The sequence below is a fragment of the Beta vulgaris genome, chromosome 7 (assembly GCF_026745355.1).
Source record: "Beta vulgaris subsp. vulgaris cultivar EL10 chromosome 7, EL10.2, whole genome shotgun sequence".
Classification (NCBI taxonomy): domain Eukaryota; kingdom Viridiplantae; phylum Streptophyta; class Magnoliopsida; order Caryophyllales; family Amaranthaceae; genus Beta; species Beta vulgaris.
In genome coordinates, this window is record NC_079208.1 from 53596391 (window position 1) to 53623296 (window position 26906).

Sequence of the window (26906 nt, forward strand, 5' to 3'; positions counted from 1 at the left end):
ATTGGTCTATTTCTCTCTTAAGCAGTTAAGCAAAATTGCCAATAAGTGTTGTACTGTTGTTATCTGCAATAGATGTATCCTTTATTTTTCTGGTAAATTTTGAAATTGTCAATGTGAGATCAAAAGCTTTATCTTTTGGTACAAATACATCTGCTCATTTATAATCACAATCATATTACTATGTCGAGGAAGTCTTCACTACTACCAATTATAGTTCCAAATCGATCAAATGATCTCAAGTTACTATACTAAAATTCTACCAATAAGCTATGCAATATTAGATGATATTTTTTAACATGAAAATATTAATAACTCGAGGCGTAGGGCCTGTTCTCTTCGGCATAAAACAGCTGAACTGAGCTGATTAACTGAACTGAACTGGATTGAATTAAACTGAATTGAATTAGATTGAATGTAATAAATATATAATTAATATTTAAACAATAAAAATATAAATATTAAATAATTATTACAATGATAAGTAATAATAACGAATAATAATAGTATTTTTGGATATTTTAAAATGATAGTTATAAATAAGTAATATTAATAATCTTAAATTATTAATAATAATAATAATCATAATTAATGATAATAATGATAATTAATAATAATTATTTTATATTATTTGTATTAATATATTAATACTTGATGATGATAATTAATACTTGATGATGATTATATAATAACAATAATATCTAAGAAGTAAAATAATATTACTATTTTAATAATTAGATTTAATAATATAATAATATTTAGTAATAAAAATAATGATTGGGTCAGACCGCACCAAATTACATCATAACCCGTTTTGACGTGATTTGATTAGTTTATGGGCTAAAAACGTGAGTTTATTTGTGCTTTTGACCTAAACCATATTCCTCCTAATAATAATAGTAATAATAATGAGTAAAGTTATAATAAACAAAATAATATATAGAAATAATAGTAATACTAATAATACTTCATAATAATGATATAAAAATAAATAATAATAATAATAATAATAATAATAATAATAAGAGTTAGTAAAATAAATTAGTCCAACATAATAATAATATTTAACATGATGGTTATAAAAAAATGAAGCTAAGCTAAACTGAATTAAATTGAGCTGAACTGAATTGAATCAAGCTGAAAATAAATTAGGGAGAACAGATCTGTAATCCGGACCTAAAAACTAGTTGAGGTTTTAAAAGTTGATAATAAGATAATAAATAGAACAACATTTTACTTGTCTATCAATCCAAACAAATCCAATGGATCCAACAATTGTATGATTATTCTTGTATTTATTTTGAAGAAAAAGTAGTTAATAACATAAATTAAAAGCACAATCAATCAAGATACCGTTGATTTCGTCAAGACAGAGGAAATCAAATCAAAAGAATCCAAAAAACATACTCAAACATAATAAAATAATTAAAAGATACTCCTAGATGTAAGCAAAGTTTATGTCGTCCACTGCAATACTGATCAAGTTTTATTAAATTAATTTTGATAATCCAATTTGAGATAAAGCAGCATTATCAGATCATGACCCCAACTGCTCTTCTTCTTGCTTTTTTATGTATTCAATTAATAAATTACACTAGAACCTTCTTAATTCTAATTATTCTATCAACTTGAAAGATACTAGTTTTCCAATCACGGGAAACTTGACAAAATGCCAAGTACCTTTCATTTCCATCTCAATAGATGCAAAGAATTTGTACTCGTTTGTGTTTGGGGAAATATTTTGGCCCAATTTTAGCTACTTTTATATTTACCTCTCAATAGGTTACCTGCAAATATTATGGGGTTTTTCTTCTAGTGTTTATGTAAGCTTCTCCTTTTTCTCAATGTCGACTACTAATGTCCTGAAGGTTATTTTTGCATAAGACATCCACTTTTACGGACGCACATATAAACAGTCATGAGTAGGGGTATTAACAAGTCGAACCGAGACTGAGCCTTAGGTTGCTCGGCTTGGCTCGTAACACTTTTACTCGAACTCAAGCTGAGTCTCGAACTTTTTCGAAGTTAAATTTTCTAGTTCAATTTACCTTAAAACTCAACTTTCATTTAAAAATTATATTATATATATATTCTGTAAACAGTTTTAGACTACTTGGAGCTTTTGACAAGTATTATAAACCAATTTAACTATAACTTTTTATTTAATTACTATAATATAAAAAATAACATAGCTAAAATAGAGCCTGCTCACTAGCTCTTCGAATCGAATTATGCTATGTTCGACTCTAAAAAATTTCGAGCCGAACTCGAATAGTTTGCGAGCCCGCTAGACTCAGTAACACCCCTAGTCATGAGTCAAACCGCCAACACATATAACTGATACAAAGAGCGGGTGAAACCAAATCAATTATGGACATAAACCATCCAATTTAAAATGACAACCTTACCAAATCGTCAATCTTTATATTGTTGTTAGGACACATCTTTATTCTACGTTTAATTTTGTTCGATCTTATTTGAAATTTTATTATTGGAGGTCTAACATATCATCTATCCTAGTTTCTCCCCCATCTCTATTTTAAACCTCGAATATTTTTGCAAGGAATGAGTTATTAGCCGTATTACTTATATAATCATGAGCATATGGAATATCACTTTAGGCACATGAAAGCAATTCAGGCCTCAGGGTGTTGCTTAGATTGAGATATTACTACCTTTGAAAGGAAGTCAAAAAAAGATTGCAAGTTGTTACATCTTTCATTTTCTACATGAAAAGTGGGGAATACTTTTCCACTTTACTACTTTTACCTATAACTTATCACTGCAAACAAAAATGCATAGTTAGTACTTAGTAACATCAGCAATCTCACTCTTAGACACTGTGTTGAGTGTGTCCTCTGTACACCCAAAGAAAAATACCAAGTTTTGTTGTGCACAATGCAATATTATTGACACTAGTAAATTTAACCAATTTGAATTTGTCAAAAAAGAACATATATTCAGATTTTGTGAAGTTGAAAGAGATTACATTCATCAGAACTCCAATCTCTTGTCAAAATTAACAAAATTAAAGGATTTTGAACAAGGAGATCTTAAGAGTTACAAAACTGAAAAAATCTTATTCTCTCATTACATTTTGATTTTGATCTCTTCTTTCCACTTTTCCCCTGTATATTGATTGACCTAAACTATGTCACACCCTCTTGGTTTTTAGCTGATAATCTCTTAAGAAACTCATAAGTAGTGATCATAGTGGTAGCTGACATTGACATTGATGCCCACCGTGGCCCTAGCCCTCGGTAGCAGGCCGTCCACCCACCTTCCCGGACTAAATTACGCAACGTTTGAACCACCGTAGGCCCTTTACCACGTCCATTCTCCTCACTATCCAACACTTGCAACCTTGTCTTGATGGTATCCAATGGCATTGTAATCAGAGCAGAAGCACCCCCAGCCAATGCAGCACTCACTCCTTGAACCACCATAACCGCCTTTGAATCCGGCCTATAAGTAGTACCAGCAACATCAGCACCACAAGGATCACCCTTCTTACAAAAATTGCACCCAATCCCACCCCAAATGAGGCGTTGAGCGACCGAGTAAGACGCCCACCAAACAGCATTGGAAGGCGCATAAGTCAATATAGAAATCCCAAAACCTCTATATAAACCTCTCAATCCATCTGCTTTAATGATCTGTTTAAACCCATCAATCCCATTAGCATATCTAATCTTGCCAAAATTAGAAGTACTTTCACTCCTAGTATTCTGCACCATTAACCTTTGTGTGACAACATCAACTGGGGTCCACACCAGCTGAGCTGCTACTGCAGCAGATACACCTGCTGCAGCATTAGCTATACAAGCAGCTGTGGGTTCTGCCACTCCGAGTCCAAGAGTGGCAGACCCCACACTACTCTTAGTCACCTCGAGGGCGGTCATATAGAGCGCCCTCGCGGGGATTGTACCCATCAGAGAGGTTCCGAACCCTCTATAGAGGGCTCGGAACCCCTCGCTTCGCACGATAAACATAGCAGTCTTAAGACTGCTTGATCGTTGCGAAGATGGGCCAACCTGTTGCCGGGTCTTGAGAACTACAGCTGGGTATAAAGCAGCCGATACACCGGAAAATAATCCAGCACCCAGAATGAAGAATTTTGATTTGTCCAACATTTCCCAGTTTATATCAGCTGGTATATGGATTTCTTCCTTACTTTCTTCCTCTGCTGCACCTAAACTCATCTTTCCAATTTTTCCAATTGTGCAAATTTCACACACTACCCACTAATTTCTTTTTTTTGGGGGGGGGGGGGGGGGAAGGGGGGATTTATGTACAAAATCAAACAAATCAAACCCAGAAAATCAATAACCAATAATTACAGGGATTTATACAGGGGAATTGTTAGATTAATAAAAAAACACAAAATTGAAAGAAAAAGAGAAGAAATTTAAGAAGTGGGTAGATTTTTTTTACGTTTACGAACCCAGATTTTAGAGCGAAAGAGAAGAACAGGGAAAAGATCAAGCATTATTTATCTATCTGGTAAAAGAAACAAGTGGGTGTTTCTTACCAATTTCTGGGATTGAAGTTGAAGATGAGCATGATTTTCTCAAAAGTGAGCATATAATATGTAACTTTTTTTTGGGAGTAATATTATTAGAAATAATTTTATGTAATATTGTTGTGATATGAGATTGGATCCATGAAATGAAATGAGAGAGAAAGAGAGGAGAGAGAAAGAGGGTGTGATGGCTGAAATGGGTAGAGTAGAAAGTGGAGTTTCGAAGAAGAGGGTTTAGGGATTTGGAAGGAGGAGTTAGGAACTGACACGTGGCGGTGAGTGTTAGGGTTTTTGTGCTATATTTTTGGTTTTGTCCAAGCACGAGCTTGCCACGTGGGGGTGACGGTGACTCGGTTGCCCTTATCCGTTTTCAGGCAGTTTGTTTTTTGTTGTGTCCCTAACCATGGGACTAACGTCTAAAGTCTAAACCCCCATACTTTAGTCTTTAGAGTTTAAGGTTATGAGCAATGTTGGGTGGGTATCAAAAGAATCAAGGATGAAATTGGACTGGATTGAATTGGACTAACTATAATTGAACGAGATATAACTCAATATAAAAGTACTTAATAGAAATTGATATAATTTGTGTCAAGTCGTGAGTCATGTTGGAATGGATTTTGTTTAGATGAGAAAGTGTAGTATAATGTGACACCAATTTCATATGATAAAGTTATGACGCAAATAGCCCTAGATGTGAAGGCGTCAGTGTATCCATTTAGATGATGTTCAGTTATCAAAATGCCTTTTTATTGTATCTTGGTACATGTTCGATCCCGTAAAGAAAAATTAGGTCTTAAAAATTGATTTTCTAGTAATCCTTCACCTCATATTTTATATTATTCTAGAAGATAATCAGGTAAAACCCTAACTGAAAAGTTTTTTATTTTTTTTATTTGCGTTGTTTGTTAAATTAAAAAGATTTGACAGAGTTTTGACTTATTGTAAATAATTGACTTGCCAAAGATTGATCCTATTTGAAGAAGCTAGCAAAAGAAGAGTTTTTTTTTTTACTTTTTGGAGTAAGAGAGATTTGATTATGTTAGATAAAATGTAATTATACTAAATTCCTTTCCATTTTCTCTTTTTCCTTATCCCCTTACACATACTCATTATAATAAAACAAACAAAAAAAATGCAAGTAAATATTTTATCACCTGTCTAAATAGTACATACAAACAACTAATATAATCAGCTATTAGTTACGCGCTAAATAAATAATACATCTTCTGAAACTTTCTATTTACAAAAAATACTTTTTCCCTAAATATATATTTCAGCGAAATTAGTTAAATAAGCATCTGTTTGAGTCCCAAAAAATAGTATGATGGAGTTGACGATCAATCATGAAATGCGGCGTATTTATGAACGTGGGTGTTGTAGTTTTGTAGACAAGATGAATGGAGTAATGGAGGGTAGTGCAGAAGATAAAGATTGGTAATTTTATTCTGCTCTTGCTCAAACTGTAGCGGACACCTGTTGCCTGTTGCTGCACTACACTGTATGACTGTATACTGTAGTGGTGGTCTGACAAGTGTGCCCACCTGAATAACGGAATCTTCTTGATACTCGCAAAATTATATCACTATTCAACTTCATGGCCCATGGGCCAGGCCCAAAACTTTTTTTCAAGCATCCACCCTACTTGGCTCCAAACACAAAGCCATTCTATGTTAATCATATATCATCCTATACTCTAAAACTTCGTTTGTGTTCTTATTACTGTATTGTTTCTCAGATACATATAGAGATATAATAATTATATGTAATTTTGTTAGATGTAATATTATCATATACTACCTCTGTTTTTATTTAATTGCAACAATTTCTACTTTTAGGTAACATTTCCCTTTTTAGGAAGGCTTTTGAGATAATTTGACTATATTACCCTTAAGGCTATGTTCTGTTCACCTTATTTTTGCTTATTTCAGATCTAATCAGATCAGATAGAAAAAATAAGTTCAGATCAGATCAGTTCAGATCATGCTTATATTTAAAAATCATTATATCTTTCATTACATATTAGTAAAAATTATAATAATTTAATATTAATAAAGTACTCATTGAGACGAATCAAACAAGACCCCACATGACTATATTTTTTTTTATATATATTGAGAATAATCTAAAAGATAAGATTATGTAATCAGATCAGTTCAGATCAGATCAGAAAAAATAAGTTCAGATCAGATCAGATAAGTTCAGATCAGAAAATTTCAGGTGAACTAAACATAGCCTAAATCTCTCTTTCTCCCCCATTTAATTACAGTACTAGTAGCAGGGGCAAGTGGGCCAATTATACTATCTTTTCTCTTTTCTTAAAGTTTGTGCAAAAAAGTGAATGTTGCAACTAAATAAAAACAGAGATAGTACTCCCTCCGTTTTTTTTAGATGTAACATATTGACTTTGGACACTATTCATCCAATACACCTTGACCATTAATTGTTATTTATACATAAGAAAAATTATAGTCATGTGGGATCTTGTTTGATTCGTCACGGTATACACTTTCCAAATATATATTTTTTATAATTTTTACTTTTATACAAGTAGAGATATTATCGGTCAAAGTTATGCCTCGACAAATGTGAAAAGTCCAATGTTACATCTAAAAAAACGGAGGGAGTATATATTATCAAAACATCAATTTTATACATATTAAGTCGTAAAAAAGTTGTAATTGATATAGAACGAAAGAAGTATGTTGTCACATTTAATTCATTCATGTTACGTTACTCTTAATAGGACCTAATTCATGATTTCGTAATACAAGCAATGTATAATATGATCTAATTCTAATTACTACATAAACAAGCTATTGCAATTTCTTATAACTATTGCCGTAAAGGAAAGAAAAACTATTGCAACTCTCCATAGAGTGTCGTTGCCGTTGAAGCTATTGCACGATATGTTTTCAAACAAGTATTTAGATCTAATGCAACGGTCCTTTGCCATCTTCACCTATATAGCATGAGTACTTTTTCTAGGTCACCTACTTGTAATCCTATCCAATATGATACATATCCTGTATGGGTGCCCGTATCAATTCCTAATATTTCAAAAGCTTGCCGTTTTCCAGCCCCGTCCCCTTATTCGAACCCGTACCCATATTCCCATGGTAATAGTGTTGCATTAGATCCAATACAACGGTTTTAAGGAAAGAATTACAAAAAGATTGCTTAAGGGAAAAAATTCAATATTATATATGTCATTATGCCCCTCTTTTTAGACTGAGAGAAACTAAAATGAATTGAATTGAGAGAAACTGATTTGTAAGAAGAAACTGAACTTAATTAATTAAATTGAACTGAAAATAAGTTTATTCGAGTAAATATTTTATGATATCAATCTTTGGTGGTCTTTTTTCCATAAATACGATGAGAAATACGATAAAGGGTTTATAAATTCATTATTGGACCATATTGCTAACATCAAATAATAAATTTTTCATTGAATGGAGGATTCTTTTGGAATAAAATTATATTATGCAATAATCTTTTGTCTTCACTTTTTTTTTTTAAATCACAATGAGAAAATACGATCAAAGGCTTAAACTTGGACCATATTATTAACCGCAATTAAACAAGAAAAACTTTATTACACGGAGGAAACATTAGAAGTACCAAACATAATTGGATAATCTTTACCTACTGTCACCGTCGAATATTACTCCACAGTCCACCCGCCATTCTTCAATTCTTGTTTCAACTTCTCCTACATCTTCTTTTTTAACTCTTCCTTCAAATTTTACTGTTTCCAAAACTAGTGCTTTCAATATTTACTATGTTTTCAGGAGTGGCTCTTTGATATACTTCTATAGTTCTATATAGTTAATGTTACCATGGATAAGAACATCCCAGGCCGTCCCAAATAATTAGGGGACCCTATACGGAGTATCAATTTATGTCTCTAAAAAAACAGATCATACAATATATTATATCATAATATTGTATTATTTATGTATTGGCTAGCAATTTTCTTCGTATATTATCTAAACGTTTTTGAAAATATATAGATTTTTTTTTTATCACTAGGCTCTTGATAAAACAAAACAAAAAATTGTTGAAATTACAATATAAATAGTGGCCAAAAACATTTAAAAATAGTTGAAATTGCAATATATAGCATTGTTTAGATGATAAAAGTCATGAGTACAAGTTTAAAATTGATATTTTATTGGTTGAAAGTATAAAAGAGAAAGAAAGTAGTTCCCTTATTGATGAAACAGATGGAGTATGTTGCAGTAATAATAGAACGTAAGAATTACAAAGTGTGTAAAAAATACATATTCAATAAGTGTAATGTACATTAACGTAATTAGTACATAATTAGTTGTCGGCTCAAAACGTTTCAAAATCACATTGATTCTCCCTATCTTCATGTAATCATGTAAGGAAACTTATCTTTTTCTTTCACACCAATTTTTTTCAATATCTGCAAATTGCAAACCATACATGCCAATAAATATCCCAGAAAAGGAAACCCAATCAATCTTGATATTATTCCTTATAGATATATGATTTCTATATATAGTTAGATGAAGAGAATTACATCACAACATAATAATTTATTCTCTTTCATCTTATAAACTCTCTTAAATCCTAATCACAATTCCCAAGAAAAAATTATCCACACAAACAATGGCTAACATGAAGAAAATATACTACTACAATTTCTTACCCATCAAAAAAGAAGAGATGGCCTCAATGAGTCCATACCAAGTAACCCGTACCCTTGTCGAAATTCGAGATAGTGACCCGAACACAACACCACACCACACTAATAACAACAACAACCAATGGGATATCCGAAAAAAGTTAGATACCCAGGAAATAAAAACGGGTAAGATCCATCTAACACATGACGATGTTTTTGAGCACGTATTTCGTTACTATACCTTAGAAAGTGCTAACAACATTGTTAAAGGGAAAAAAGTTTTAGTGTCACTTTGTGATGTAACTGAGGATAATACTCCTATGATGTACGGTCCATACGATGAACAAACGTTTCTTATGAAAGGGTTGAATGATGAGTATGTTCTTGGGCTTAATTGGGCTTTGGTTCAGGCTCGTGGGTTGAAGAAAGATGACGAAATTGGCCTATATTATGATCCTAGAAATCAATTTTTTTACTTTAGATTATTTCGTTCATAATTTTTTTTTTGTAAAATTTTATTTTCTCGAGTATTACTACACATGTTATTACTAGTTTTAATATGTTGGGTTCCTTTTATTAGGTTTGCTACAGATTTTAGAGGTAGGAATCGAGAAGAGACTTGTCGATGTGAACGTTTTTTTTAAAAAAATTGCTAATGCTCATCAAGTACACGCAATATCATATTACCATCCATCATAGCTACAAACCAAACCAAATTTGTGCAATACATCCATTGAGCATGACATATTATACATCAAATAATCAAAGAAACTCAAGTAAAAAAAGTACACTTTTTAGTTATAACTAGTTATTAGGTCCGGACTATGCCCTGGGTAAGAAAAAATTCATTTATTAATATTGTACTTTGATATGATAACACTAAATACAACTTGGTCTAGTGGTTAAAACTTTGGTACATGAACTTTAGGGAGAGCGCCACGTGGCACCGTTTCTGGTTTATGCACGCCTTTTAATATATTAGTATAGATTTACACTTCCATCAAGCATTTGATACAACATTAGTATTTTCTCTTCTGCTGCGCAATCTCCTCCTTTTTATACATCCTTTGATGATCTTCACCACCCACACAATTAAACGTATCATATTAAGTGCACTAACTATCATTAGCAGCCCAAACCAAATGGCCACAAAAACAAAGGCAAAATCCACATTTAAATACCGGCTTTCATTTGAGACCATTTCTCCAATGTAATTCAAACCCATAAATCCAAGTGAAGTGTACATTAATTGTATCACAAGCCAAGCACAAAGCTTGTTGTTTAAGGGTAAACCACTTACTAATAACACCATTATTGTAACAGCAGGTACAAATGAAGCCGAATTAATCGAATATTGTTCGGTTAAATCCGGCCCATTTACCCTCATGTTAATGATGGGTAATGCATTAATCGCGGCTATTATAGCCGCGATTATAAATAGTTCACCTTTCATGTCTTCTAACTGGTTATTACTATTGAAGGTGAAAATCCTTTTTTTCCATGACTTTTTGGGCCTTGGTGGGCTAGGATGTGATGCTGTAGCATTGGTTTTTTGGGTGTTGTTGAATTTTGATTGTCGAACGTTGGATTGTAGGAAGAAGTTGAGTAGTTCGAGTGCTTTGAAGTCTTTAGGAGAGTTTTCAACTAAATCTAAGGCTGTTAGACCATTGTTATTCTCTGCATTTAGTTCAATGCTTGGTGTTGCTACCAAGTATTTTGAAATCTACAATAGGAACAACAAAAACCATGATTATAAATAGTAGCAAAAATACTACCAAAAAAAGTTAAATGGAGAACTTGTTCTCTATTAAACAGAACGGAGGAATTAGTGTAGGGCTTACACTAAATGAATTCACCAAGGATGTTTTTTAACATGTTTGATGGAATATGGTTCTCTTAATAGCCTAACTTATTTTCTTTTACAAGAGAACTCTACATAATTTTTCTTCTTCTCCACTATCATATTGGTAAATAGATCACTTTATTTTCGATAACTTGACCTTTTTTTTGCTTCTTTTCTTATATTGTCAAACTACAACAGAAAGTTTATGATATAAGTACATCTATTCCCCAAACTTAGAATGCGTTCGCCATCTGAACTAAACTTATTAGACCTAATTGAACCTGATCAACTCTAATTTTACTATATATTTACACATAATTAAACTTGATTAGACTTATAACTTAATTTATTAAAGTGAAAAGAACACGTCCTTAATATGAACAAGCACGAGATTAAACAGAATAACTACCTAATAAGAAAAGTTGATCGGGAAAATAAAGAGTACCTCCAAATGCTTGTATAGAGCAGCTAAATGCAAGACAGTATTCCCATCATCATTCCTTGCATTCAACAAGTTGCCAATACCATTATTTTCACCCTTCAATACGTCCACCAACACTTGAAATGCATCCAAGTTATCATGCTTAACACACAAGTGTAAAACACTATCTCCTCTATCCACACTCGACCGAGTCGACTCAGGACTCGCTCGAGCCAACTCGTTGACCACCTCAACTCGGACCCCTTTCATTATTGCCAAATGAAGTGGCAACTTCCCATCCTTGCTACGAGCAAGGCAGGAGCCGGGGTCCACACGCACGAGCTCGCGCACGATATCCACGTGTCCCTTGGCGGAAGCGACGTGGAGGGGCAAGTGGCCGAGCGAGTCAGACTCGGTGGCGAGTCGAGGGTTGTGACTCAGTACAAATCTTGTAAAGTCAACGTGACCACGTAGGGTTGCAACATGCAAAGGTGTATCTTGAAAATATGTTAAGGAAATTCTATCAAGAATTAAGGGATCTTCTTGGATTAATACTTTTAAGTTTGGTACATTTCCTTCAAGAGCAGTTTCATACAACCTCTTATCCATCTCCATGATCTCTCTTTATCTCTTTTTTTTTTTTTTTTTTTTTTTGGTTTACAATATGGTCTATATTTGAGCTATTGCGCAAGTTGTATTAATAAGTGGGATAGTTTGACTTGGTTTTAAAATGTAAAAAACAACCCAAATCTGTGATACAGAGAATCATATGCGTGTTTGATGAACATCCTAATTAGGAGTATTATAATTTACTTCATCTTACCTCAATAATTGTTTATAATCTCCATTAACGCACTTAATAGTTTGAATTAAATAATCTCTTGTATTTTTTTGTTTGTCTGTCCTGACTATGTGCTTTTGCCAATATATTTCTTTGATCTTAAGCATCTTTTAATGGATATTAGAAAAAATTATAATAATTTAATATTAATAGATATGAAATATATTGTTCAATAATTGGGCAGAGATGAAGGCCGGGGTGGTGGGGGTGGGAGGGATTGTGAGAAAAAAAAATCAACAAGTCTTTTTTACTAGTCAAACAAGTCATAGGTTAAAATGACCCATTTTGAGCAGACAACACCCCAAAGGTGGTATTATTTCCAAATTTATGAAATGTGTGACTGTTTTGGGAAGATCGCTCAAAAGTGGAATTATTCCCATAAAAAAATCCTAAATTATTTCGAGGACATAATGTTTTAATTTTATTATTCCAGATTTAAATAGTTACACACCTAAACTTTTGCACTTATATTTTTTTTTAACTATGACATTTTTTCTACTATTATGTAATATATTGTCGAATTAGTCTTATTATATATATTACTAATTAATTGAAAAAAATATTACTAATAATAATCAAAAGGAAAATTTGCCTGGAATAATCCCACCTTTGGCCGATCTTCCAAAAATAATCCCACCTTTGGATTATTCTGGAATAATCCTACCTACCTTTACTTAGTAAATTGAGTTTTTTGTCCCAAAAAATAGTGACCAGTAACAATAGGTTACCAACCCTTTTTCCCTGTTGCTCACCCCCACCCCCACCATCACCCCCAGCAGCCCCCAGCCCCACCCCAATTCTCTACTGCCCCACCTCCTCCTCTCCCCCTATCACAACCCCCTCCACTCCCCTTCCCCCTATCGCAGCCCCTCCTCCTCCCCCTCCCCTCCCCTCCCCCTGTCGCAGCCCCCACCTTCTCCTATTCGCACCATCTTACCACCATCATTTCACCATTTGCACCATCATCTCCACTATTCGCACCACCTTGAGCAAAGACGAGAAAAAGAAAGAGGATAGAGACAAGAGAAAGAGGGGGTGGGGGCCTGGTGGCTGGTGCGTGGTCTGGTGGCTGGGGCGGGATCTAGGAGGAAAAACTTACCGGTTTGCCAAGTTGCAGATTCTTGGGATCAAAAACTCAATTTAATAAGCAAAGGTAGGATTATTCTAGAATAATACAAAGGTGAAATTATTTTTGGAAAATCGGTCGTGGAATCATTGTAGGCAAATTTTCCTAATCAAAATTGTGTTTTGCCAAACATACAAGTCAGGATATTTAATGAAGTTGGAATATAATGCCAGCATTACTTTGATAATCGTGATATGATAATCTAAGGCTGGAATTTGTACACAAACTATGAGCTGGCGTGGAGTATTAGAGGAACCGAGTTTATATAATTTACTACTATATTTCGAGTATATCTGATGCTCAAACTCACGACAATTAGTACCTAGTGTCCTAGTCCACAATCATCAGATTCATCACATGCGTATTAATTTGATTCCAACACATTAAATAACTAAATGGGCCAACACATTATAAGAACGATACCAAAATTATTAGACCATGATGTTATATATATCCTTCTCTGTAGTCCTGTTAGAGGAGATATTGAGGAAAAATAAGGTTAAATGTGAAAAAAGTTGACAGAGAATAAAATGTTTTTGCACTAAGGGAAAAATAAGAAAGGGTTGCGATCAAAACAGCCTTAAGGGCTGCATTTTTGGCCTGAACCGCAACCTTTTGTTTTGAAGGGCTGCTATGCATGGAAAGGGTTGCTGGTCAAAAACGCAGCTTTTAGGGCTGTTTTGACCGCATCCCTTCCTTATTTTTCCACTAGTGTTGTTTGTTTGGAATAAAATAGTTAGAACTTGATTATCCTGAACTCTATAGAAGTTGATATTTCAAACTTAATGAAATCTCTAGTTAGAAATATGAGTTCTCTATGAAAAGAAAGGAAATACTCTATTTGTAGTTTTTATATGATGGTTAGAACTTGATTATCATGCATATGACCGTCTTTAGATGAGTATATATGACAAAGTATAGTAATGTGAAATCATTTTAGATAATACATAAAAGTACATTTTTCAATTATCAATTTATTTTAATAATAGTCGACGATAGTATCGTACAAGGACAACCTAAAGAAAATGGGATACAAAGGAAGCAATTGCTAGAAGTCAAGGATGCATGTCGCTCTAGCTTGTATGTTGGATTTCATGATTCGATCCAAAGGCATAGTTGGTATTAAGAGCAATGTCATTGGTGATGACTGATGAGTTTGTTCACCAAATTTTCCTACTTATGTTTTGTTCATTTTATAAACAAATGTATCACCTCCACTCCACTCATGAACAAAAAAGCCATCAAAATCCACTTTATCTCTCCTACATTTCACTACCTCACCATCAAGAGTTTTTTTTTTTGTTTTTTGAAAAATGTCAATATGGGTATAATTTTATAGAGGGGAAAAAATATGATTTTTTTTTTGAAATAGGAATTTGCTAGGAAATTCCGTGGAAATTTCCACAAAAGTTCCCAAAAATACACAGCAGCATGCCACTGGCTGGCGGTGTGTCATACTTACAGCTTTTTGCCAAAAAAGAATTTAAAAACTCCTTTTCTCTCAATGGAACGTGAACAAATTATTCACATGATGAACAATGACACATTTTGTCATTTGGTGAACAATTTTTTATCACCAATGGAATCCAACTTTTTTTTGTTCAATCCAAAATTTCAGATTTTCATGACTAAACTCATCACCAATGACATTGCTCTAAGAAAGGTGCATTCTTCATATTGAGCATTATAATCAAGTAATTGAGGCTATGAAAATTAGTCATGCTAGTTAGCCTTAATTGATTTTTTCATTCATTCGTTACATACATAATCATTAATTCTATATGTTGCTTTTGTTTAATTCACTCTTGCAACCAAATCATCATCTTTTAGTGTAAGAAATCCAAATTTCTTCATAATCATACATGACTTGAAACATTTTGTTGAGTTACATACATAGACTACTTACATGTTCTACATCAAACAAATGAAAATATTTGAGCTATGATACACCAAACATAGAGAGAAAACTCAAACTCCAGCAGAAAACATTAAGCATTAGATAGAGCATTACTATCTCTTCTACCACGCAACTTTCTTCGCTTCACACACCTTTTTATGCTCTTCACCACCAACACAATCAAACGGATGACATTAAGAGCACTGAGTATACTCAGCAACACAAACCAGACCAGCATAAAATAAACAGCAAAATCCAAATACGAGTATCGACTTTCAGTTGAGATCATTTGTCCTATATAATTCAAACCCATAAATCCGACTGCAGAGTACATCAACTGTATCACAAGCCAAGCACAAAACTTGTTGCTTAAGGGTAAACCAGCCAACAATAACAGTATAATGGTAACAGCAGGCACAAATGAACCTGAGTTGATGGAAAACTGATCCGGTATATCTGGACCATTTACCTTCAAGTAAATGATGGGCAATGCATTTATCAAGGCTATAATAGCTGCAGTAATTAAAATTTCACCTTTCATATCTTCTAAATGCTTAATGTTATTATCAGTGAAGGTGAAAAACTTCTTCCATGACCTTTTGGGCTTTGGTTGTCTAGGATTATTTGGTGTAAGAGTACTGATTTCTTGGGTACTAAATTTTGATGGTTGAATGTTTGTGGGTGGGAGAGGGGAATGATTGTTGGATAATGTTGATCGTCGAACATTCGATTGCAGGAGGATGTTGAGTAGCTCAAGTGCTTTCAAGTCTTTAGGAGAATTTTCAACCAAATCTAAGGCTGTAAGACCATTGTTGTTCTCTGCATTTAGGTCCATGTTTGGTGTTGCTAGCAAGTATTTTGTGATCTGGAATATGGAAAGGAAAATGCATAGTTAAAGACATAAATGAAAGAATATCATATGATAATCAAGTACTTAATCATCTATAGAACTTGTTGGCTAAATTCATCTTGATAAACATTGTGTTGGGAATCACACTGTTAGTATATCATTACTAGTCGATTACTCACATGGATTCATATATCGTTATTTCTAGGGATGGAGATTAGACGACATGGATTCAGACTTTCAAATACCTTCTCCGCATATCCATATCTATCTAAAGCTTTATACCACCATCTACCCAGTAGATATCGATGCAATTACAAATCCAACAATCATAATCCACATCCGCCTCAACACCCAATTCAATATCCATTATTGTTAAGTTTAGGTTAATGTTCTGTATATATATACTCGATTGATGAATGAGAAAGGGAGACAGAACATTAACCTAAACTTAACAATTATCCATCCAATATTCATCTCACATCTGCCTAAAAACACCTATCAATACCCAATTACCCATCCACTACCCTACAATTCTAATTACTTGTTAAATTTCCATTTGTGGACAGACAAACGTCTAGTTTTCATTTATACAAATCTAGATGAGGTGATGTTGAGTGGATAATGCAACAGGATAACAAAAAAAAAAAAAAAACATAGATAGCTAAATGTAAGAAAAAGCTAAGCTTATTAGATTTTTGTCAAATAATCAAACTCAGAGTGAAATATTAAGTTGGAATTCAGAAGGTTAATTAGAGGAAAAGAAAGAGTACCTCCAAATGCTTGTATAGTGCAGCCAAATGCAAAACAGTATTTCCATCATCATTTCTTGCATTGAATAAGCTGCTAATACTATTATTATCTTCACCCTTCAACACCTTCACCAACACTTGAAATGCATCCAAGTTATCACACTTAACACACAAGTGCAAAACAGTATCTCCTCCATCGAGTCTCAACCGAGTTGACTCAGTACATGCACGAGCCAACTCGGTCACCACCTCAACTCGGACCCCTTTCACTATTGCCAAGTGAAGTGGCAATCTCCCGTCCTTGCTACGTGCAAGGCACGCACCCGGGTCAACTCGGACCAACTCACGGATGATCTCCACGTGTCCTTTGGCGGAAGCGACGTGGAGGGGCAAGTGACCGAGTGAGTCCGACTCAGTGGCGAGTCGAGGATTGTGACTCAGTACAACTCGTGCAAAGTCGAGGTGGCCACGTAGGATTGCAATGTGTAAAGGGGTATCTTGGAAGAATGTTTTGGAGATTCTATCAAGAATTAAGGGATCTTCTTGGATTAATACTTTCAAATTTGTCACATTTCCTTCAAGAGCATCTTCATACAACCTCTTTTCCATCTCCATCACTTTGTTACAACTTTAAATTGTCAGTTTAATCTACTTATGTCATACCACAAAGTTGTGTATATAGAAGTATATACCAATATATGGGTACAACACGTACAAGTAGTAAGAATGTAAGATGATATGGAAACTTAAGCAAGTGGATAGTAACGTCTTTAAGACTTGGACTTTGTTCAAATATTGTGAACCATGAGATAAGTAATCCAGTGAATCAAATGCGTGTTATTTGACCTATGAGCTAATATAATGCGTCTTTAGTGGATATAGCAATTAATGATATAGTTGAGTATTGACAACTAAGAATTGGGAAGATTCCTCGTTGTACGTGCTTGACACTAGTTGGCCTGTTCTTTTGTTTTTGGGTGCTGACTGCTGACGAAGGACTTCATGAATCGAGCATAACTGACAAGTTTATGAGAGGAGAGAAACAATATGATTTTATTAAGGTGTCAAGGTGGGTTCGATAGTGAACGATGACTACAATATATATATAGGAGTATATCGAAACTCCTATTCGGAAACATAAGATATATTATTCTTAATACTTATCTAGTTATCTTATTGGAAATAAATCATAAGATAATATTTCCCTAAGATAATTAATATTCTAACTACTAATATATCCTACAGATATTTATCATATCTTTAGTATCCTAATATATCTCTAACAATAACTAAACACAACAAGAGACTGGTATACAATTTTAAAATGTTTTTATGGTTCTATATGGTACATACTACAAAAATTCTTATTTTGACATTTTTTGAAACAACTTTTGTACTAAGAAAGTTTTCACTAAAAGACAACATGAAAGAAAAAATCGAACTACCAATCATTATTAAAGTGAATTCCTAATCATTGTTTTAAGAGACAAATTAAACTGTTAGTAGAAAGAAAATACTCCATTCGTTTTATTTTAATCTACACACTTACACTTTTCACGCATGTTAATACAAAACTTTGAGGACATATATCTTTAGAATTGTATTTGTAAAAATTATAAAAAAAATACAGATTAATAACATACATGTTATGATGAATCTAACAGGATCCAACAGACTATATTTTCATCCGCGTATAAATCACAAACGATAGTCAAATTGAAATTTGAGAATAGTGTAAATGCCAAAGTGTGTAGATTAAAATAAAACGGAAGGAGTAGATAATTACTATTGATCTTACTATGAACAAACATCGCGAAGAGATTTTTTCCCTATTTATGTAACTATTGACATTAAAGAAAGTAATAAATACAACCATGAGGACTACACTTAAGAACCTAAAAGACAAAAATTTTAAGTAATATTCAAACATTTATTACATCAATTGACGCGTGATTGTGATATAAGTTCACAACTTAATAACATTTTAGGAAATGCATTTAATGCTTATATAAAACCCTAAAGGTTGTATGTATCATTAACCTTGATTATAATAAAAATCTATAACAAAAACGAAGGAAGCAATTGATAAAAAATAACATTTAAGTTCCTACAATTTTACATGAAACCTCACTCACAAACGTAAAATATATCAGTTCCTCTCCATCAGATCATCCATTCAATCAAAAAAAAAAGAGACGGGTTATAAGCAATCCTTGGAGCAGTTACAAGGGCAAGAACGAAACATTCATACTAATTTCATCATGTTGGCGCCAAATGAATCATATCATTAAAAGAATAAGGCTCATTAGCCGCAAGTTTACAATTGTCAAGATCAAGACAGACAGAAAGAGAGGGGCATAAGATGGCCAAACAAAATTCTCTAGTCTCTCATTCCTATTTACATCCCCGCGTAATATGTATTAACCATACTAGCTACCAAAATGCCTCTCAAAACCTTCCCGCAAATATACAATACAAGAATAGCAATTTCACTATGTATATTCCTGTCAAATTTTAGGCAAAGTAAACCGCAGCTGATGATACATTATCGCATGAGTACAACCAATCAAAAGGTTCAATGCTGCAATGAGAGCGCCTGCATCAATTAGTCTCTCGAGTGCTGCATCAGCTCGAACCACTGTGCCAGGAACGGGGTCAGTACTGGAAGTCTGAATTTACAAATAGCTGAAAATTTTTACTCTTAAGAGTGAAGAATATACCTGTCTCAAGAGATCAGCTAGTGTTCTAGGGAGTGCCTCAATGTTCCTTAGCACAATGTAGTAGGGGAAAGGAAAAGAGTCGAGATACGGCACAGCTTTCTGAAGTAATCCATTCTTGAATATATAGTCCTTGAAAGAACAAAAAGTTTGTGAGAAATACAATATTTGTCGTTTCATTTGAAGTTTTAAATACTCCAGTTATAGGCTATAAGAATTTTGCATTGATTAGAAAAATCTTGGCACTTCCCCCAGATTTAGCATTATATTGCTGTTTCAGAATTACAAATATCAGTATTCCAAAAATAAATCAGTTGTTAATTACAGTATTGGTATTTCAGAATTACAAATAATATTGCATTGGTATCTTAAACTGATTACATATAGACTATATAGTGCATTGCTAGTTTGACATATATTGCAGAAAAAAAATTGAATAAGTGGTCAGATAATATGGAAGGGAGGATGATTATAAATGTAAAGCCTGCATTTATGATTATCAAAATAGAGTGAATTGCAAAAGGGGAAAATGATACCTTGCAGTCCACTAATGATTCCTGAGCACTATCCAAGACTATGAACGCCACCATACAGTTTCTATGCAACAGGTCTCTAATACACCGCTTGACCTTCTCTTTGTTATCATGAAACCGGCCATCAGCAATGATGAGAACAAGTTGCTGCAGTGGGTTCTGTCCAGAAGGCAGTCGGGAATTAGCCACTACCTGCTCTAGCATGTTGTTCATATATTTTAGGAGCTCAACCATAGGCTCCTCTCTTAAAGTATTTTCTTGGTTAAATGTCAGGCTTGAGATCATCTGTTTCAACCAAAGTTAAAAAGAAAATCGGAAAGATAAGTTTGTGGGTCAAATATGCTGAACAGAAAGTCGGGAAACAAAAAAAAGGGGGGGAACACAAAAAGCAAGTCAATTGATAACTAAATCCAGTATTGAGCTGACCTTCTTCCCAGCTTCTCCAGTCAAAGGCTGATCAAAGTCATGCAGTGACCTAATATTCCCTTCCTTCCCAAAGCTTGTGACAGCTAATTTCCCCACTTCTAGTTGAGATAAGGCACGACACACAGTGACTAAAGCTTCAACGGCAAAGTCACCACAACAATTTTCAGACATACTACGAGAATCATCCACCACGATCACAACTTGGTAATCACGTTTATTAGGTTTTGTACGCCTTAACCATATCTTATCTTTCCGATAGTGACTAGCAATATACGGAATCACCTGCAGTTTCACAGGAAAGGAGAACATGATGAGATAAGATGAAAAGAACATGATGAGATAAGATGAAAAGAACATGAAAAGATAGATAGAAGGGGGGGGGGGGGGGATAAAAGGTTCAATTATTTTACTTTCTTCATATTGATCCTTTTGCCAGTCCTGTAATCCCCTTGAAGCTTGCTCGCTAGTGTTGGTTCCATCACTAGACGTAGCTGCTCTGCCAACTCCTGAGATAGCTTCATTGTGCGGAGTTCATATTTTCTCCAAAGAGCACCAGCATCCACATTCATCTCACTCAGTTGCTGGACAAGATTCGGCACTTTTCCGGCTTCATCACCATTAGCCAAAAGTTCACTTAACTGATTTATGTAAGAATTCTTTACAGAGACTAAACTCTCCACATGTCTTCCAGGACTATCAACATTTTTTCTCTGATCTTCTTGATTATCTTCTACAGACAACTCATCATGTGAATCAGAGATATTGATCTTCTCATCAACCCTGCTTGTGGAAACTGGGCGACTGGTAATGGTCTCAGCATTAGAATCCTCATCGTGGAGCTCCTCAACTTTGTTCTCCTGAGCAGTGGGCCCATCTCCATCAGGCATGTCACGGCCAATATTATGCTCCACCTGGTCAGGCATTGCAGATCCTAATGCCTGAGGTCCCTGATCAAACTCAGATGTAAACCCAAACTCATCTGCTTCTTCATCCTCCATATTATCTACAGTCTCTTCGTCTCTTTGTGGAATATCAGCTGATACTTTCACTCTCTCTTTCCATTCTTGAAGCGCGTCCCCAATATTGCGTAGTGGATTCAGTTGATTCTTTTGATAGGATGATAGATCTTGCTGAGGCAAATGGGGCTGTGGTTGATCATCAGTTAGATTACCCTTTGATGAATTTCCCAACAGCCTTTGAATCTGGTTGGAGTTTTCTGATGAGGCAAGGTCATTCTGGATATCACTATTCATAGAGGACTGCATTTCAGGAGCATTACTTCTAGAATCTGCCTTCTGCATTTCGGTCTGTGGCATTATCTGTGTGTTAGGAACGTGATCAGTTAACAATTCAGAATTCCCCTGCTCCCTGATGTCCTTGGTAGGTGCAGTCAGATCCATATCGCCATCCATGTCATTCTTATTATGTGAATCATCCTCTGCTGCTTCACTTAACTGGTTAGATTCTGCCTTCATTGAAGTTTCATCTTCAGGCACAGTAGTACATTCCTCTCCATCTTTATTATCCATATCATTGTCTATGCCATCAGTTTCATCTTCTTCCATGGAGCTATCAGGGTCTACTTCCATGTTCTCAGATTCTTCAACAGAAGTTTGATTTGGCTCAGAGACATCAGTGTCTTTGAGATCAGCATGAGCGTCCTGTTGGTCGATATTCATAGAATCTGTGTTCTCTTTGTCATCAGCGCCATCTTCACCACTATCCATATCTTCAATGTCATCGGATACATCTTTGTTTCCTTCTGTGAGTTCATCAGTTGCAGCAGCAGAATCAGCTTTAGCTCTAAGCTCCCGATTACTGGGATCTGTGTCTTTCACTGAAGCTCCCGGCTCATTCTTCTCATTCGTGTTATCAAGGTTATCATCTTCATCCTTGTCCCCGAGCTTTTCATCAACTACTTCACTATCGTCCCCAGTATTCCCCATGGAACGATCTAACTGTTCAGATTCATCATCTCCTTGGTCATCATCTCTACCTTCATCTTCAGAATCCTCACTCATGCTGAAGTTAGGAGCATCAAAATCATCAATCATTTCGATACCTTTTTCATTCTTGCTTGGTAGTTCATTTGACGTATTTGGCTCTTCTTTCTGTGGAAGTAAATCAATGAATTACAAACGACATATCGTGAAATTAACAACTTTCTCAGAGGAAACAAGCAGAATATTAGCTAAATGTATCCGGTTCAACACACCTCTCCAGTTGTCCCAAGGAGCTCATCTTCATCAGTTATCTGGTCACTCACATCTTTCACGCCTGCACCTTCTCCCATGCCAGTCCCGCTAGCATCTTGAGTCTTGTCACCATTGGTGTCATCAACTAGGTCTTCAGGGCGTGTACCATAGCCCTCGGAAAACAGTGAAGCAAATATCTCTGCAAGCCTATGAGTCAGAATAGATACCTGTAGAGGCAGTTTAAGTCAGCAGGTAATTGGATATTTCTTAAAACAGGTCCAGCACACACCCAATGAAACCAGAAACATGAATAAAGTAGCCTACCATCTCATGGACTGCTAAAAAATCAAGCAAAAGGCCATCACTGAAAATCAATACAAGAACCAGCATCTCCTCGAGATGTTTAAATTGAAGACCAGTTCTTGAAGATAGACCACATATATTTGGTAGTTTTCCCTACAGGGAGAAAATTGGATTAATGCAAGATTAAATCAACTAGAAAATCCTAGTCCTAAAAAAACTCGATCATGAAGCTTACAACTAGAGAAATTAATTTATCAAGTTCCTGGCTTATGAGATCCAGCCGGAGGTCTGCAGCAAAAGAGTCGAACAAAGATTTCCAGGATGTGATCTTCACTAATAAAGCTTCATCAGAAGTATTCCTGTCATTCCAAGATCCTAGCTTTTGAAGTGCATTGCCAATATACGTGAACATATAATTAAGTGATGCACCGATTCCAGCTTCCAGAACAGCAAGATCTTCAACACTAGTTGAAGGTTGGTCATTGTTTCTAGAAGAGTAGAACTCTTTTTCTAAATTTTTCCCCTGCAGTTTCAAAAAGATCATAAGTTTTCTCCAACATCATATAAGGCCTGTTGTGAAAGTTACCTCAATTTGAGAAATTCAGTAGACCATAAAAAAAGATCATATCAAATCCAATTATTGAGCTACAAAAACCACCCCCAACATTACTTCCTAGATTTCCTCAAAAATCAGAAAAGGAAAAAAGAACTTCATAACCGCACCTTAAAACATGGATATGCTTTCTCCAACTATAACACATTAATTTTCTTCTCCATTTTCTCTTTCCCATTTTGTATACTTCACGGAACATTATGCAGCACATAACATAACAAATAAAACATCTACCTTTTCGATTATATCTTCAAAATGACCCAGTAGAATATCCAAAACTGATCTCTTGTTTATTCCCCGCACACGTAAAGAGAGAACATGTTGTTGAAGCTCCCCTATGAGCTGGAAGTTCTGAATGACTAACACTTCCATATTTTTTGAAACCACGACAGGGTGCAGTGAAGCTGTGACTTTGATTACAGAATCATTGCAAAGTAGTTCATCATCCAATAATGCCTGGAAAATTCACAAATAACATGTACTTTCAAATGCTTCCTAGTCCCTACATAAAAGAAACTTAACAGAAAAAAGAAATAAATGATGACTTGGAAGAAAAGGGGGGGGGGGGGGTAAAATGATGGATATGTATCAGACACCTTAGATTTCTTAAATAATGGACTAAATTCCTCAACGAGCAACAGAATGTCCTTCATTGCATCTTTAATGCCGCCACAGCTACTGAGATGGGTACCTCCTATTGTTTCTACCATCAACCATTCTTCATCTAGCACAGCGCAGAAGGTATCAAAAAGTTCCTGCAAGCATTTATACATAAAAGATTAAGGAAAAAATAGAGCAGTGAAATGAACAAAAACCCGCAGAACCAATTACCAACTACGACAAATCTAGGGTTACAAAAAATTACCTTTTGCTGCCACATGTATCTAAAGAGCGACTCCTGACTCGTCAAAGCATTGACTTCATCAGGATTTCCTTCAGTAAGAGAATGATGAACCAAGCTCAATTTTTTTAAACATTGTAGGCTTCTCTCTAAGTGCTGCAATTGGCCAGACAGATCATAGGCAGCAGCACGTTGCTCCATTTGTATCATCACAAGGTGTTCAAGGAAGCTATTACACCGATTAACCTGCATTAGACATCAAGTTAGTCTCCTTGATGCATATCATAATAATATAATTCAAACATGCAAAGAGTCCCAAATGCTTAAATGAATTCAGAATTTGAGTTCAACATAGGACATAAAGTGATTGATTCCATTCTGCACTACTTCACAGAATTTTTTTAACTAAAGTATGTCAAAATCTACTACTCCCTAACCAAGAATAGGGACCAAAAATTCAAGAAGTCAAACTTGAAAGCAGGTACACCATACACCACACATTCATACTCTCAATCCGGTTGCAAGCTTTGTCATGAACCTGTTTTCAAACTTTCTCAAGGTCACCTTTTACTATCGCTTATCCAGAACAAAAGTATCGGAGCTATAGTAGGTTAGATATTAATTGTAGGTTGTTTCATGGACTTCCAAGAATGGGAACTTCAACACATTCTTTAAGTTTAGCTTGCTTCTGATATTAAAGGAGGAAATAGCAGGCCTAGTCCATTTCAAGAGATTATGTGGCAAATCACATCAGAAATAAATTAAGATAAATATTTTTCCCGTTGATTATGTGTAAGAATCACCTGATTGGGATTAAAATCTTTGTGAAAACTAAGTGATATCTGCTGTAGATGCCGTACTGATGCCAAACTCTTGAAGTAGAATTGATTAGCACATCTCCACTTCTCTTCTACACTGATGCTCTTTGAACTTTGAAAGAGGCTGAAAGCATTAACATGAACTTCTTCAGAAGACAAGCTGTCATGCTTCAGTAGCAAATGCTGTACATCGTAGGATGGAAGAAAAAACCACCAATTTGATTGTCCTTGTTTAAATTTATCCTGCATATTTCAAGTTATGCCAGTGAGGACTGAGGAGAATGCAACTTTGATGTACATTACACAAACTAAGTTACTCTACCAGAGGTAGCATAAAATGTCTGTATTTTTGTTCCTTATGGATGATCCGAAATCTTAAGGGGACATTAATCGGTGCATATTAGAAAACAGGTAGAGTATAGTAGTAGAAAAGTGAATGAAGCTTCAAAATGAAGAATCTATAACTCAAATAAGAAAGACGACTAAAAAAGTTCTTACATCTATTAAGGCACACTTGGCTCTAAACAATGAACTATTCTCCAAAAGCTTCTGAAGGTTAGATTTGTGCTTGGATAATCCATGACTCTCTAAAAGCTTCAGAAGATCAGAAAAAGCCCTCATCTTTACTTGAGATTTCCCTTCATCCTTCCACATATCTGCACTTTCTGCTACTGCTCTACATATCTTTTCTAGGTTATGCCATACTTCACCCCAATTTTCCTTGTATGCAAGAGCAGTAGATTTCAAAAAGGAACAAAACTCCACAGTGTTGGCATCTGTTGCAAGCATAAACAAATTAATGTTAGGTTAAGATTTAATACCCTGGGTGGTCATATGAACAAGGCGAGAGGGAGATAACATATAGAGATAGTCAGTGAGCATAAAAGAGCAACACAGGATAACACCAAAGCCACAAAAGGAGCCTAGGCCCTAGGGTAAGGGTCCAACAAAGTTTGGTCCCCTTAGACAGTAACTGCCCCTGAAAACACCCCCCCCCCCCCCCCCCACCTGCAGAAAAGAGTACCCTTGAAATAAATTCTTTATTATTGAGAAATAAAAAAACAAAGAAAATTCAGCACCATCAGAATAAGGAAGTGATGTCTGAATATCTAGTTTTGTTCCAGCATGCAAGCACTGTACAGCATTATCAACTTTTTTCATCCAATCTTCACACCATGTAGCCCTGTTGAGAATATACTAAGTAAGAAACAAGCATAAACTCCGTTTCAAATTGAAAAAAAGGAGATAAGATAACTCCACCTGTTATCAAACTGAGCTACATCAAATGCAGAGAGTTCACAATCTTTGACAGGTGACTGGTCAAACTTCAAGGATTTCAAGCCTCTTTTATCAGATTCCTGAGTAAGAACAAGCATAACTGGCTGCTGAAGTGCATCCTACACCAACATGAACAAGAGGTTAATGACACAATCTTCCCTCAGCTAAGAACAGGAAGATGGAAATGGCTAACAACTCGATCCATATAAAAAATTGCGAGTAACTAATATTAGCAGCACATCACATGGGCAACAAAGTCAAAGGTAAAAACTTGCCATGACA

At 34.9% G+C, this 26906-nt stretch overlaps 4 protein-coding genes across 6 annotated transcripts in view; all 4 read right to left on the reverse strand.

Annotated features, from left to right (window-relative positions):
* Positions 1 to 2935: 2935 nt before the first annotated feature.
* Positions 2936 to 4754, reverse strand: LOC104899773 (uncharacterized). The gene has a single exon (XM_010687036.4). It carries the CDS (start codon positions 4197 to 4199, stop codon positions 3147 to 3149), a length of 1053 nt encoding a protein of 350 aa, XP_010685338.2. The 5' UTR covers positions 4200 to 4754; the 3' UTR covers positions 2936 to 3146.
* Positions 4755 to 9927: 5173 nt separating this feature from the next.
* LOC104899774 (ankyrin repeat-containing protein BDA1) lies at positions 9928 to 12973 on the reverse strand. Its single transcript, XM_010687037.3, has 2 exons — positions 11462 to 12973; positions 9928 to 10896 (listed from the first exon to the last, which is right to left on the reverse strand). The coding sequence occupies exons 1-2, from the start codon at positions 12050 to 12052 to the stop codon at positions 10174 to 10176; spliced, it is 1314 nt and encodes a 437-aa protein (XP_010685339.1). The 5' UTR covers positions 12053 to 12973; the 3' UTR covers positions 9928 to 10173.
* Positions 12974 to 15130: 2157 nt separating this feature from the next.
* On the reverse strand, positions 15131 to 17703 carry LOC104899775 (ankyrin repeat-containing protein At5g02620). The gene is made up of 2 exons (XM_010687039.4): positions 16922 to 17703; positions 15131 to 16166 (listed from the first exon to the last, which is right to left on the reverse strand). Exons 1-2 carry the CDS (start codon positions 17513 to 17515, stop codon positions 15393 to 15395), a joined length of 1368 nt encoding a protein of 455 aa, XP_010685341.1. The 5' UTR covers positions 17516 to 17703; the 3' UTR covers positions 15131 to 15392.
* Positions 17704 to 19164: 1461 nt separating this feature from the next.
* LOC104899776 (midasin) overlaps positions 19165 to 26906 on the reverse strand; it is a 51525-nt gene continuing 43783 nt past the window's right edge. For all 3 annotated transcript variants that reach the window (XM_048648493.2, XM_010687040.4, XM_048648492.2), the window contains exons 62-76: positions 26607 to 26743; positions 26426 to 26529; positions 25845 to 26122; positions 25332 to 25589; positions 24553 to 24774; positions 24284 to 24442; positions 23922 to 24143; positions 23310 to 23597; positions 23096 to 23227; positions 22792 to 22998; positions 20987 to 22687; positions 20577 to 20858; positions 20154 to 20435; positions 19621 to 19749; positions 19165 to 19538 (exon numbers count right to left, since the gene is read on the reverse strand). In XM_048648493.2, coding sequence (XP_048504450.1) covers positions 19506 to 19538; positions 19621 to 19749; positions 20154 to 20435; positions 20577 to 20858; positions 20987 to 22687; positions 22792 to 22998; positions 23096 to 23227; positions 23310 to 23597; positions 23922 to 24143; positions 24284 to 24442; positions 24553 to 24774; positions 25332 to 25589; positions 25845 to 26122; positions 26426 to 26529; positions 26607 to 26743 — 4434 coding nt within the window. In that variant the 3' untranslated portion in view covers positions 19165 to 19505. The remainder of the gene's footprint in view (positions 19539 to 19620; positions 19750 to 20153; positions 20436 to 20576; positions 20859 to 20986; positions 22688 to 22791; positions 22999 to 23095; positions 23228 to 23309; positions 23598 to 23921; positions 24144 to 24283; positions 24443 to 24552; positions 24775 to 25331; positions 25590 to 25844; positions 26123 to 26425; positions 26530 to 26606; positions 26744 to 26906) is intronic.

Coding starts and splice junctions, on each gene's coding strand:
- LOC104899773 (XM_010687036.4), bottom strand. CDS start 4,199: ATGAGTTTAGGTGCAGCAGAGGAAGAAAGTAAGGAAGAAATCCATATA.
- LOC104899774 (XM_010687037.3), bottom strand. CDS start 12,052: ATGGAGATGGATAAGAGGTTGTATGAAACTGCTCTTGAAGGAAATGTA. Junction 10,897..11,461: donor CTCTATACAAGCATTTGGAG/GTACTCTTTATT, acceptor TTCCTATTGTAG/ATTTCAAAATACTTGGTAGC.
- LOC104899775 (XM_010687039.4), bottom strand. CDS start 17,515: ATGGAGATGGAAAAGAGGTTGTATGAAGATGCTCTTGAAGGAAATGTG. Junction 16,167..16,921: donor CACTATACAAGCATTTGGAG/GTACTCTTTCTT, acceptor TCCATATTCCAG/ATCACAAAATACTTGCTAGC.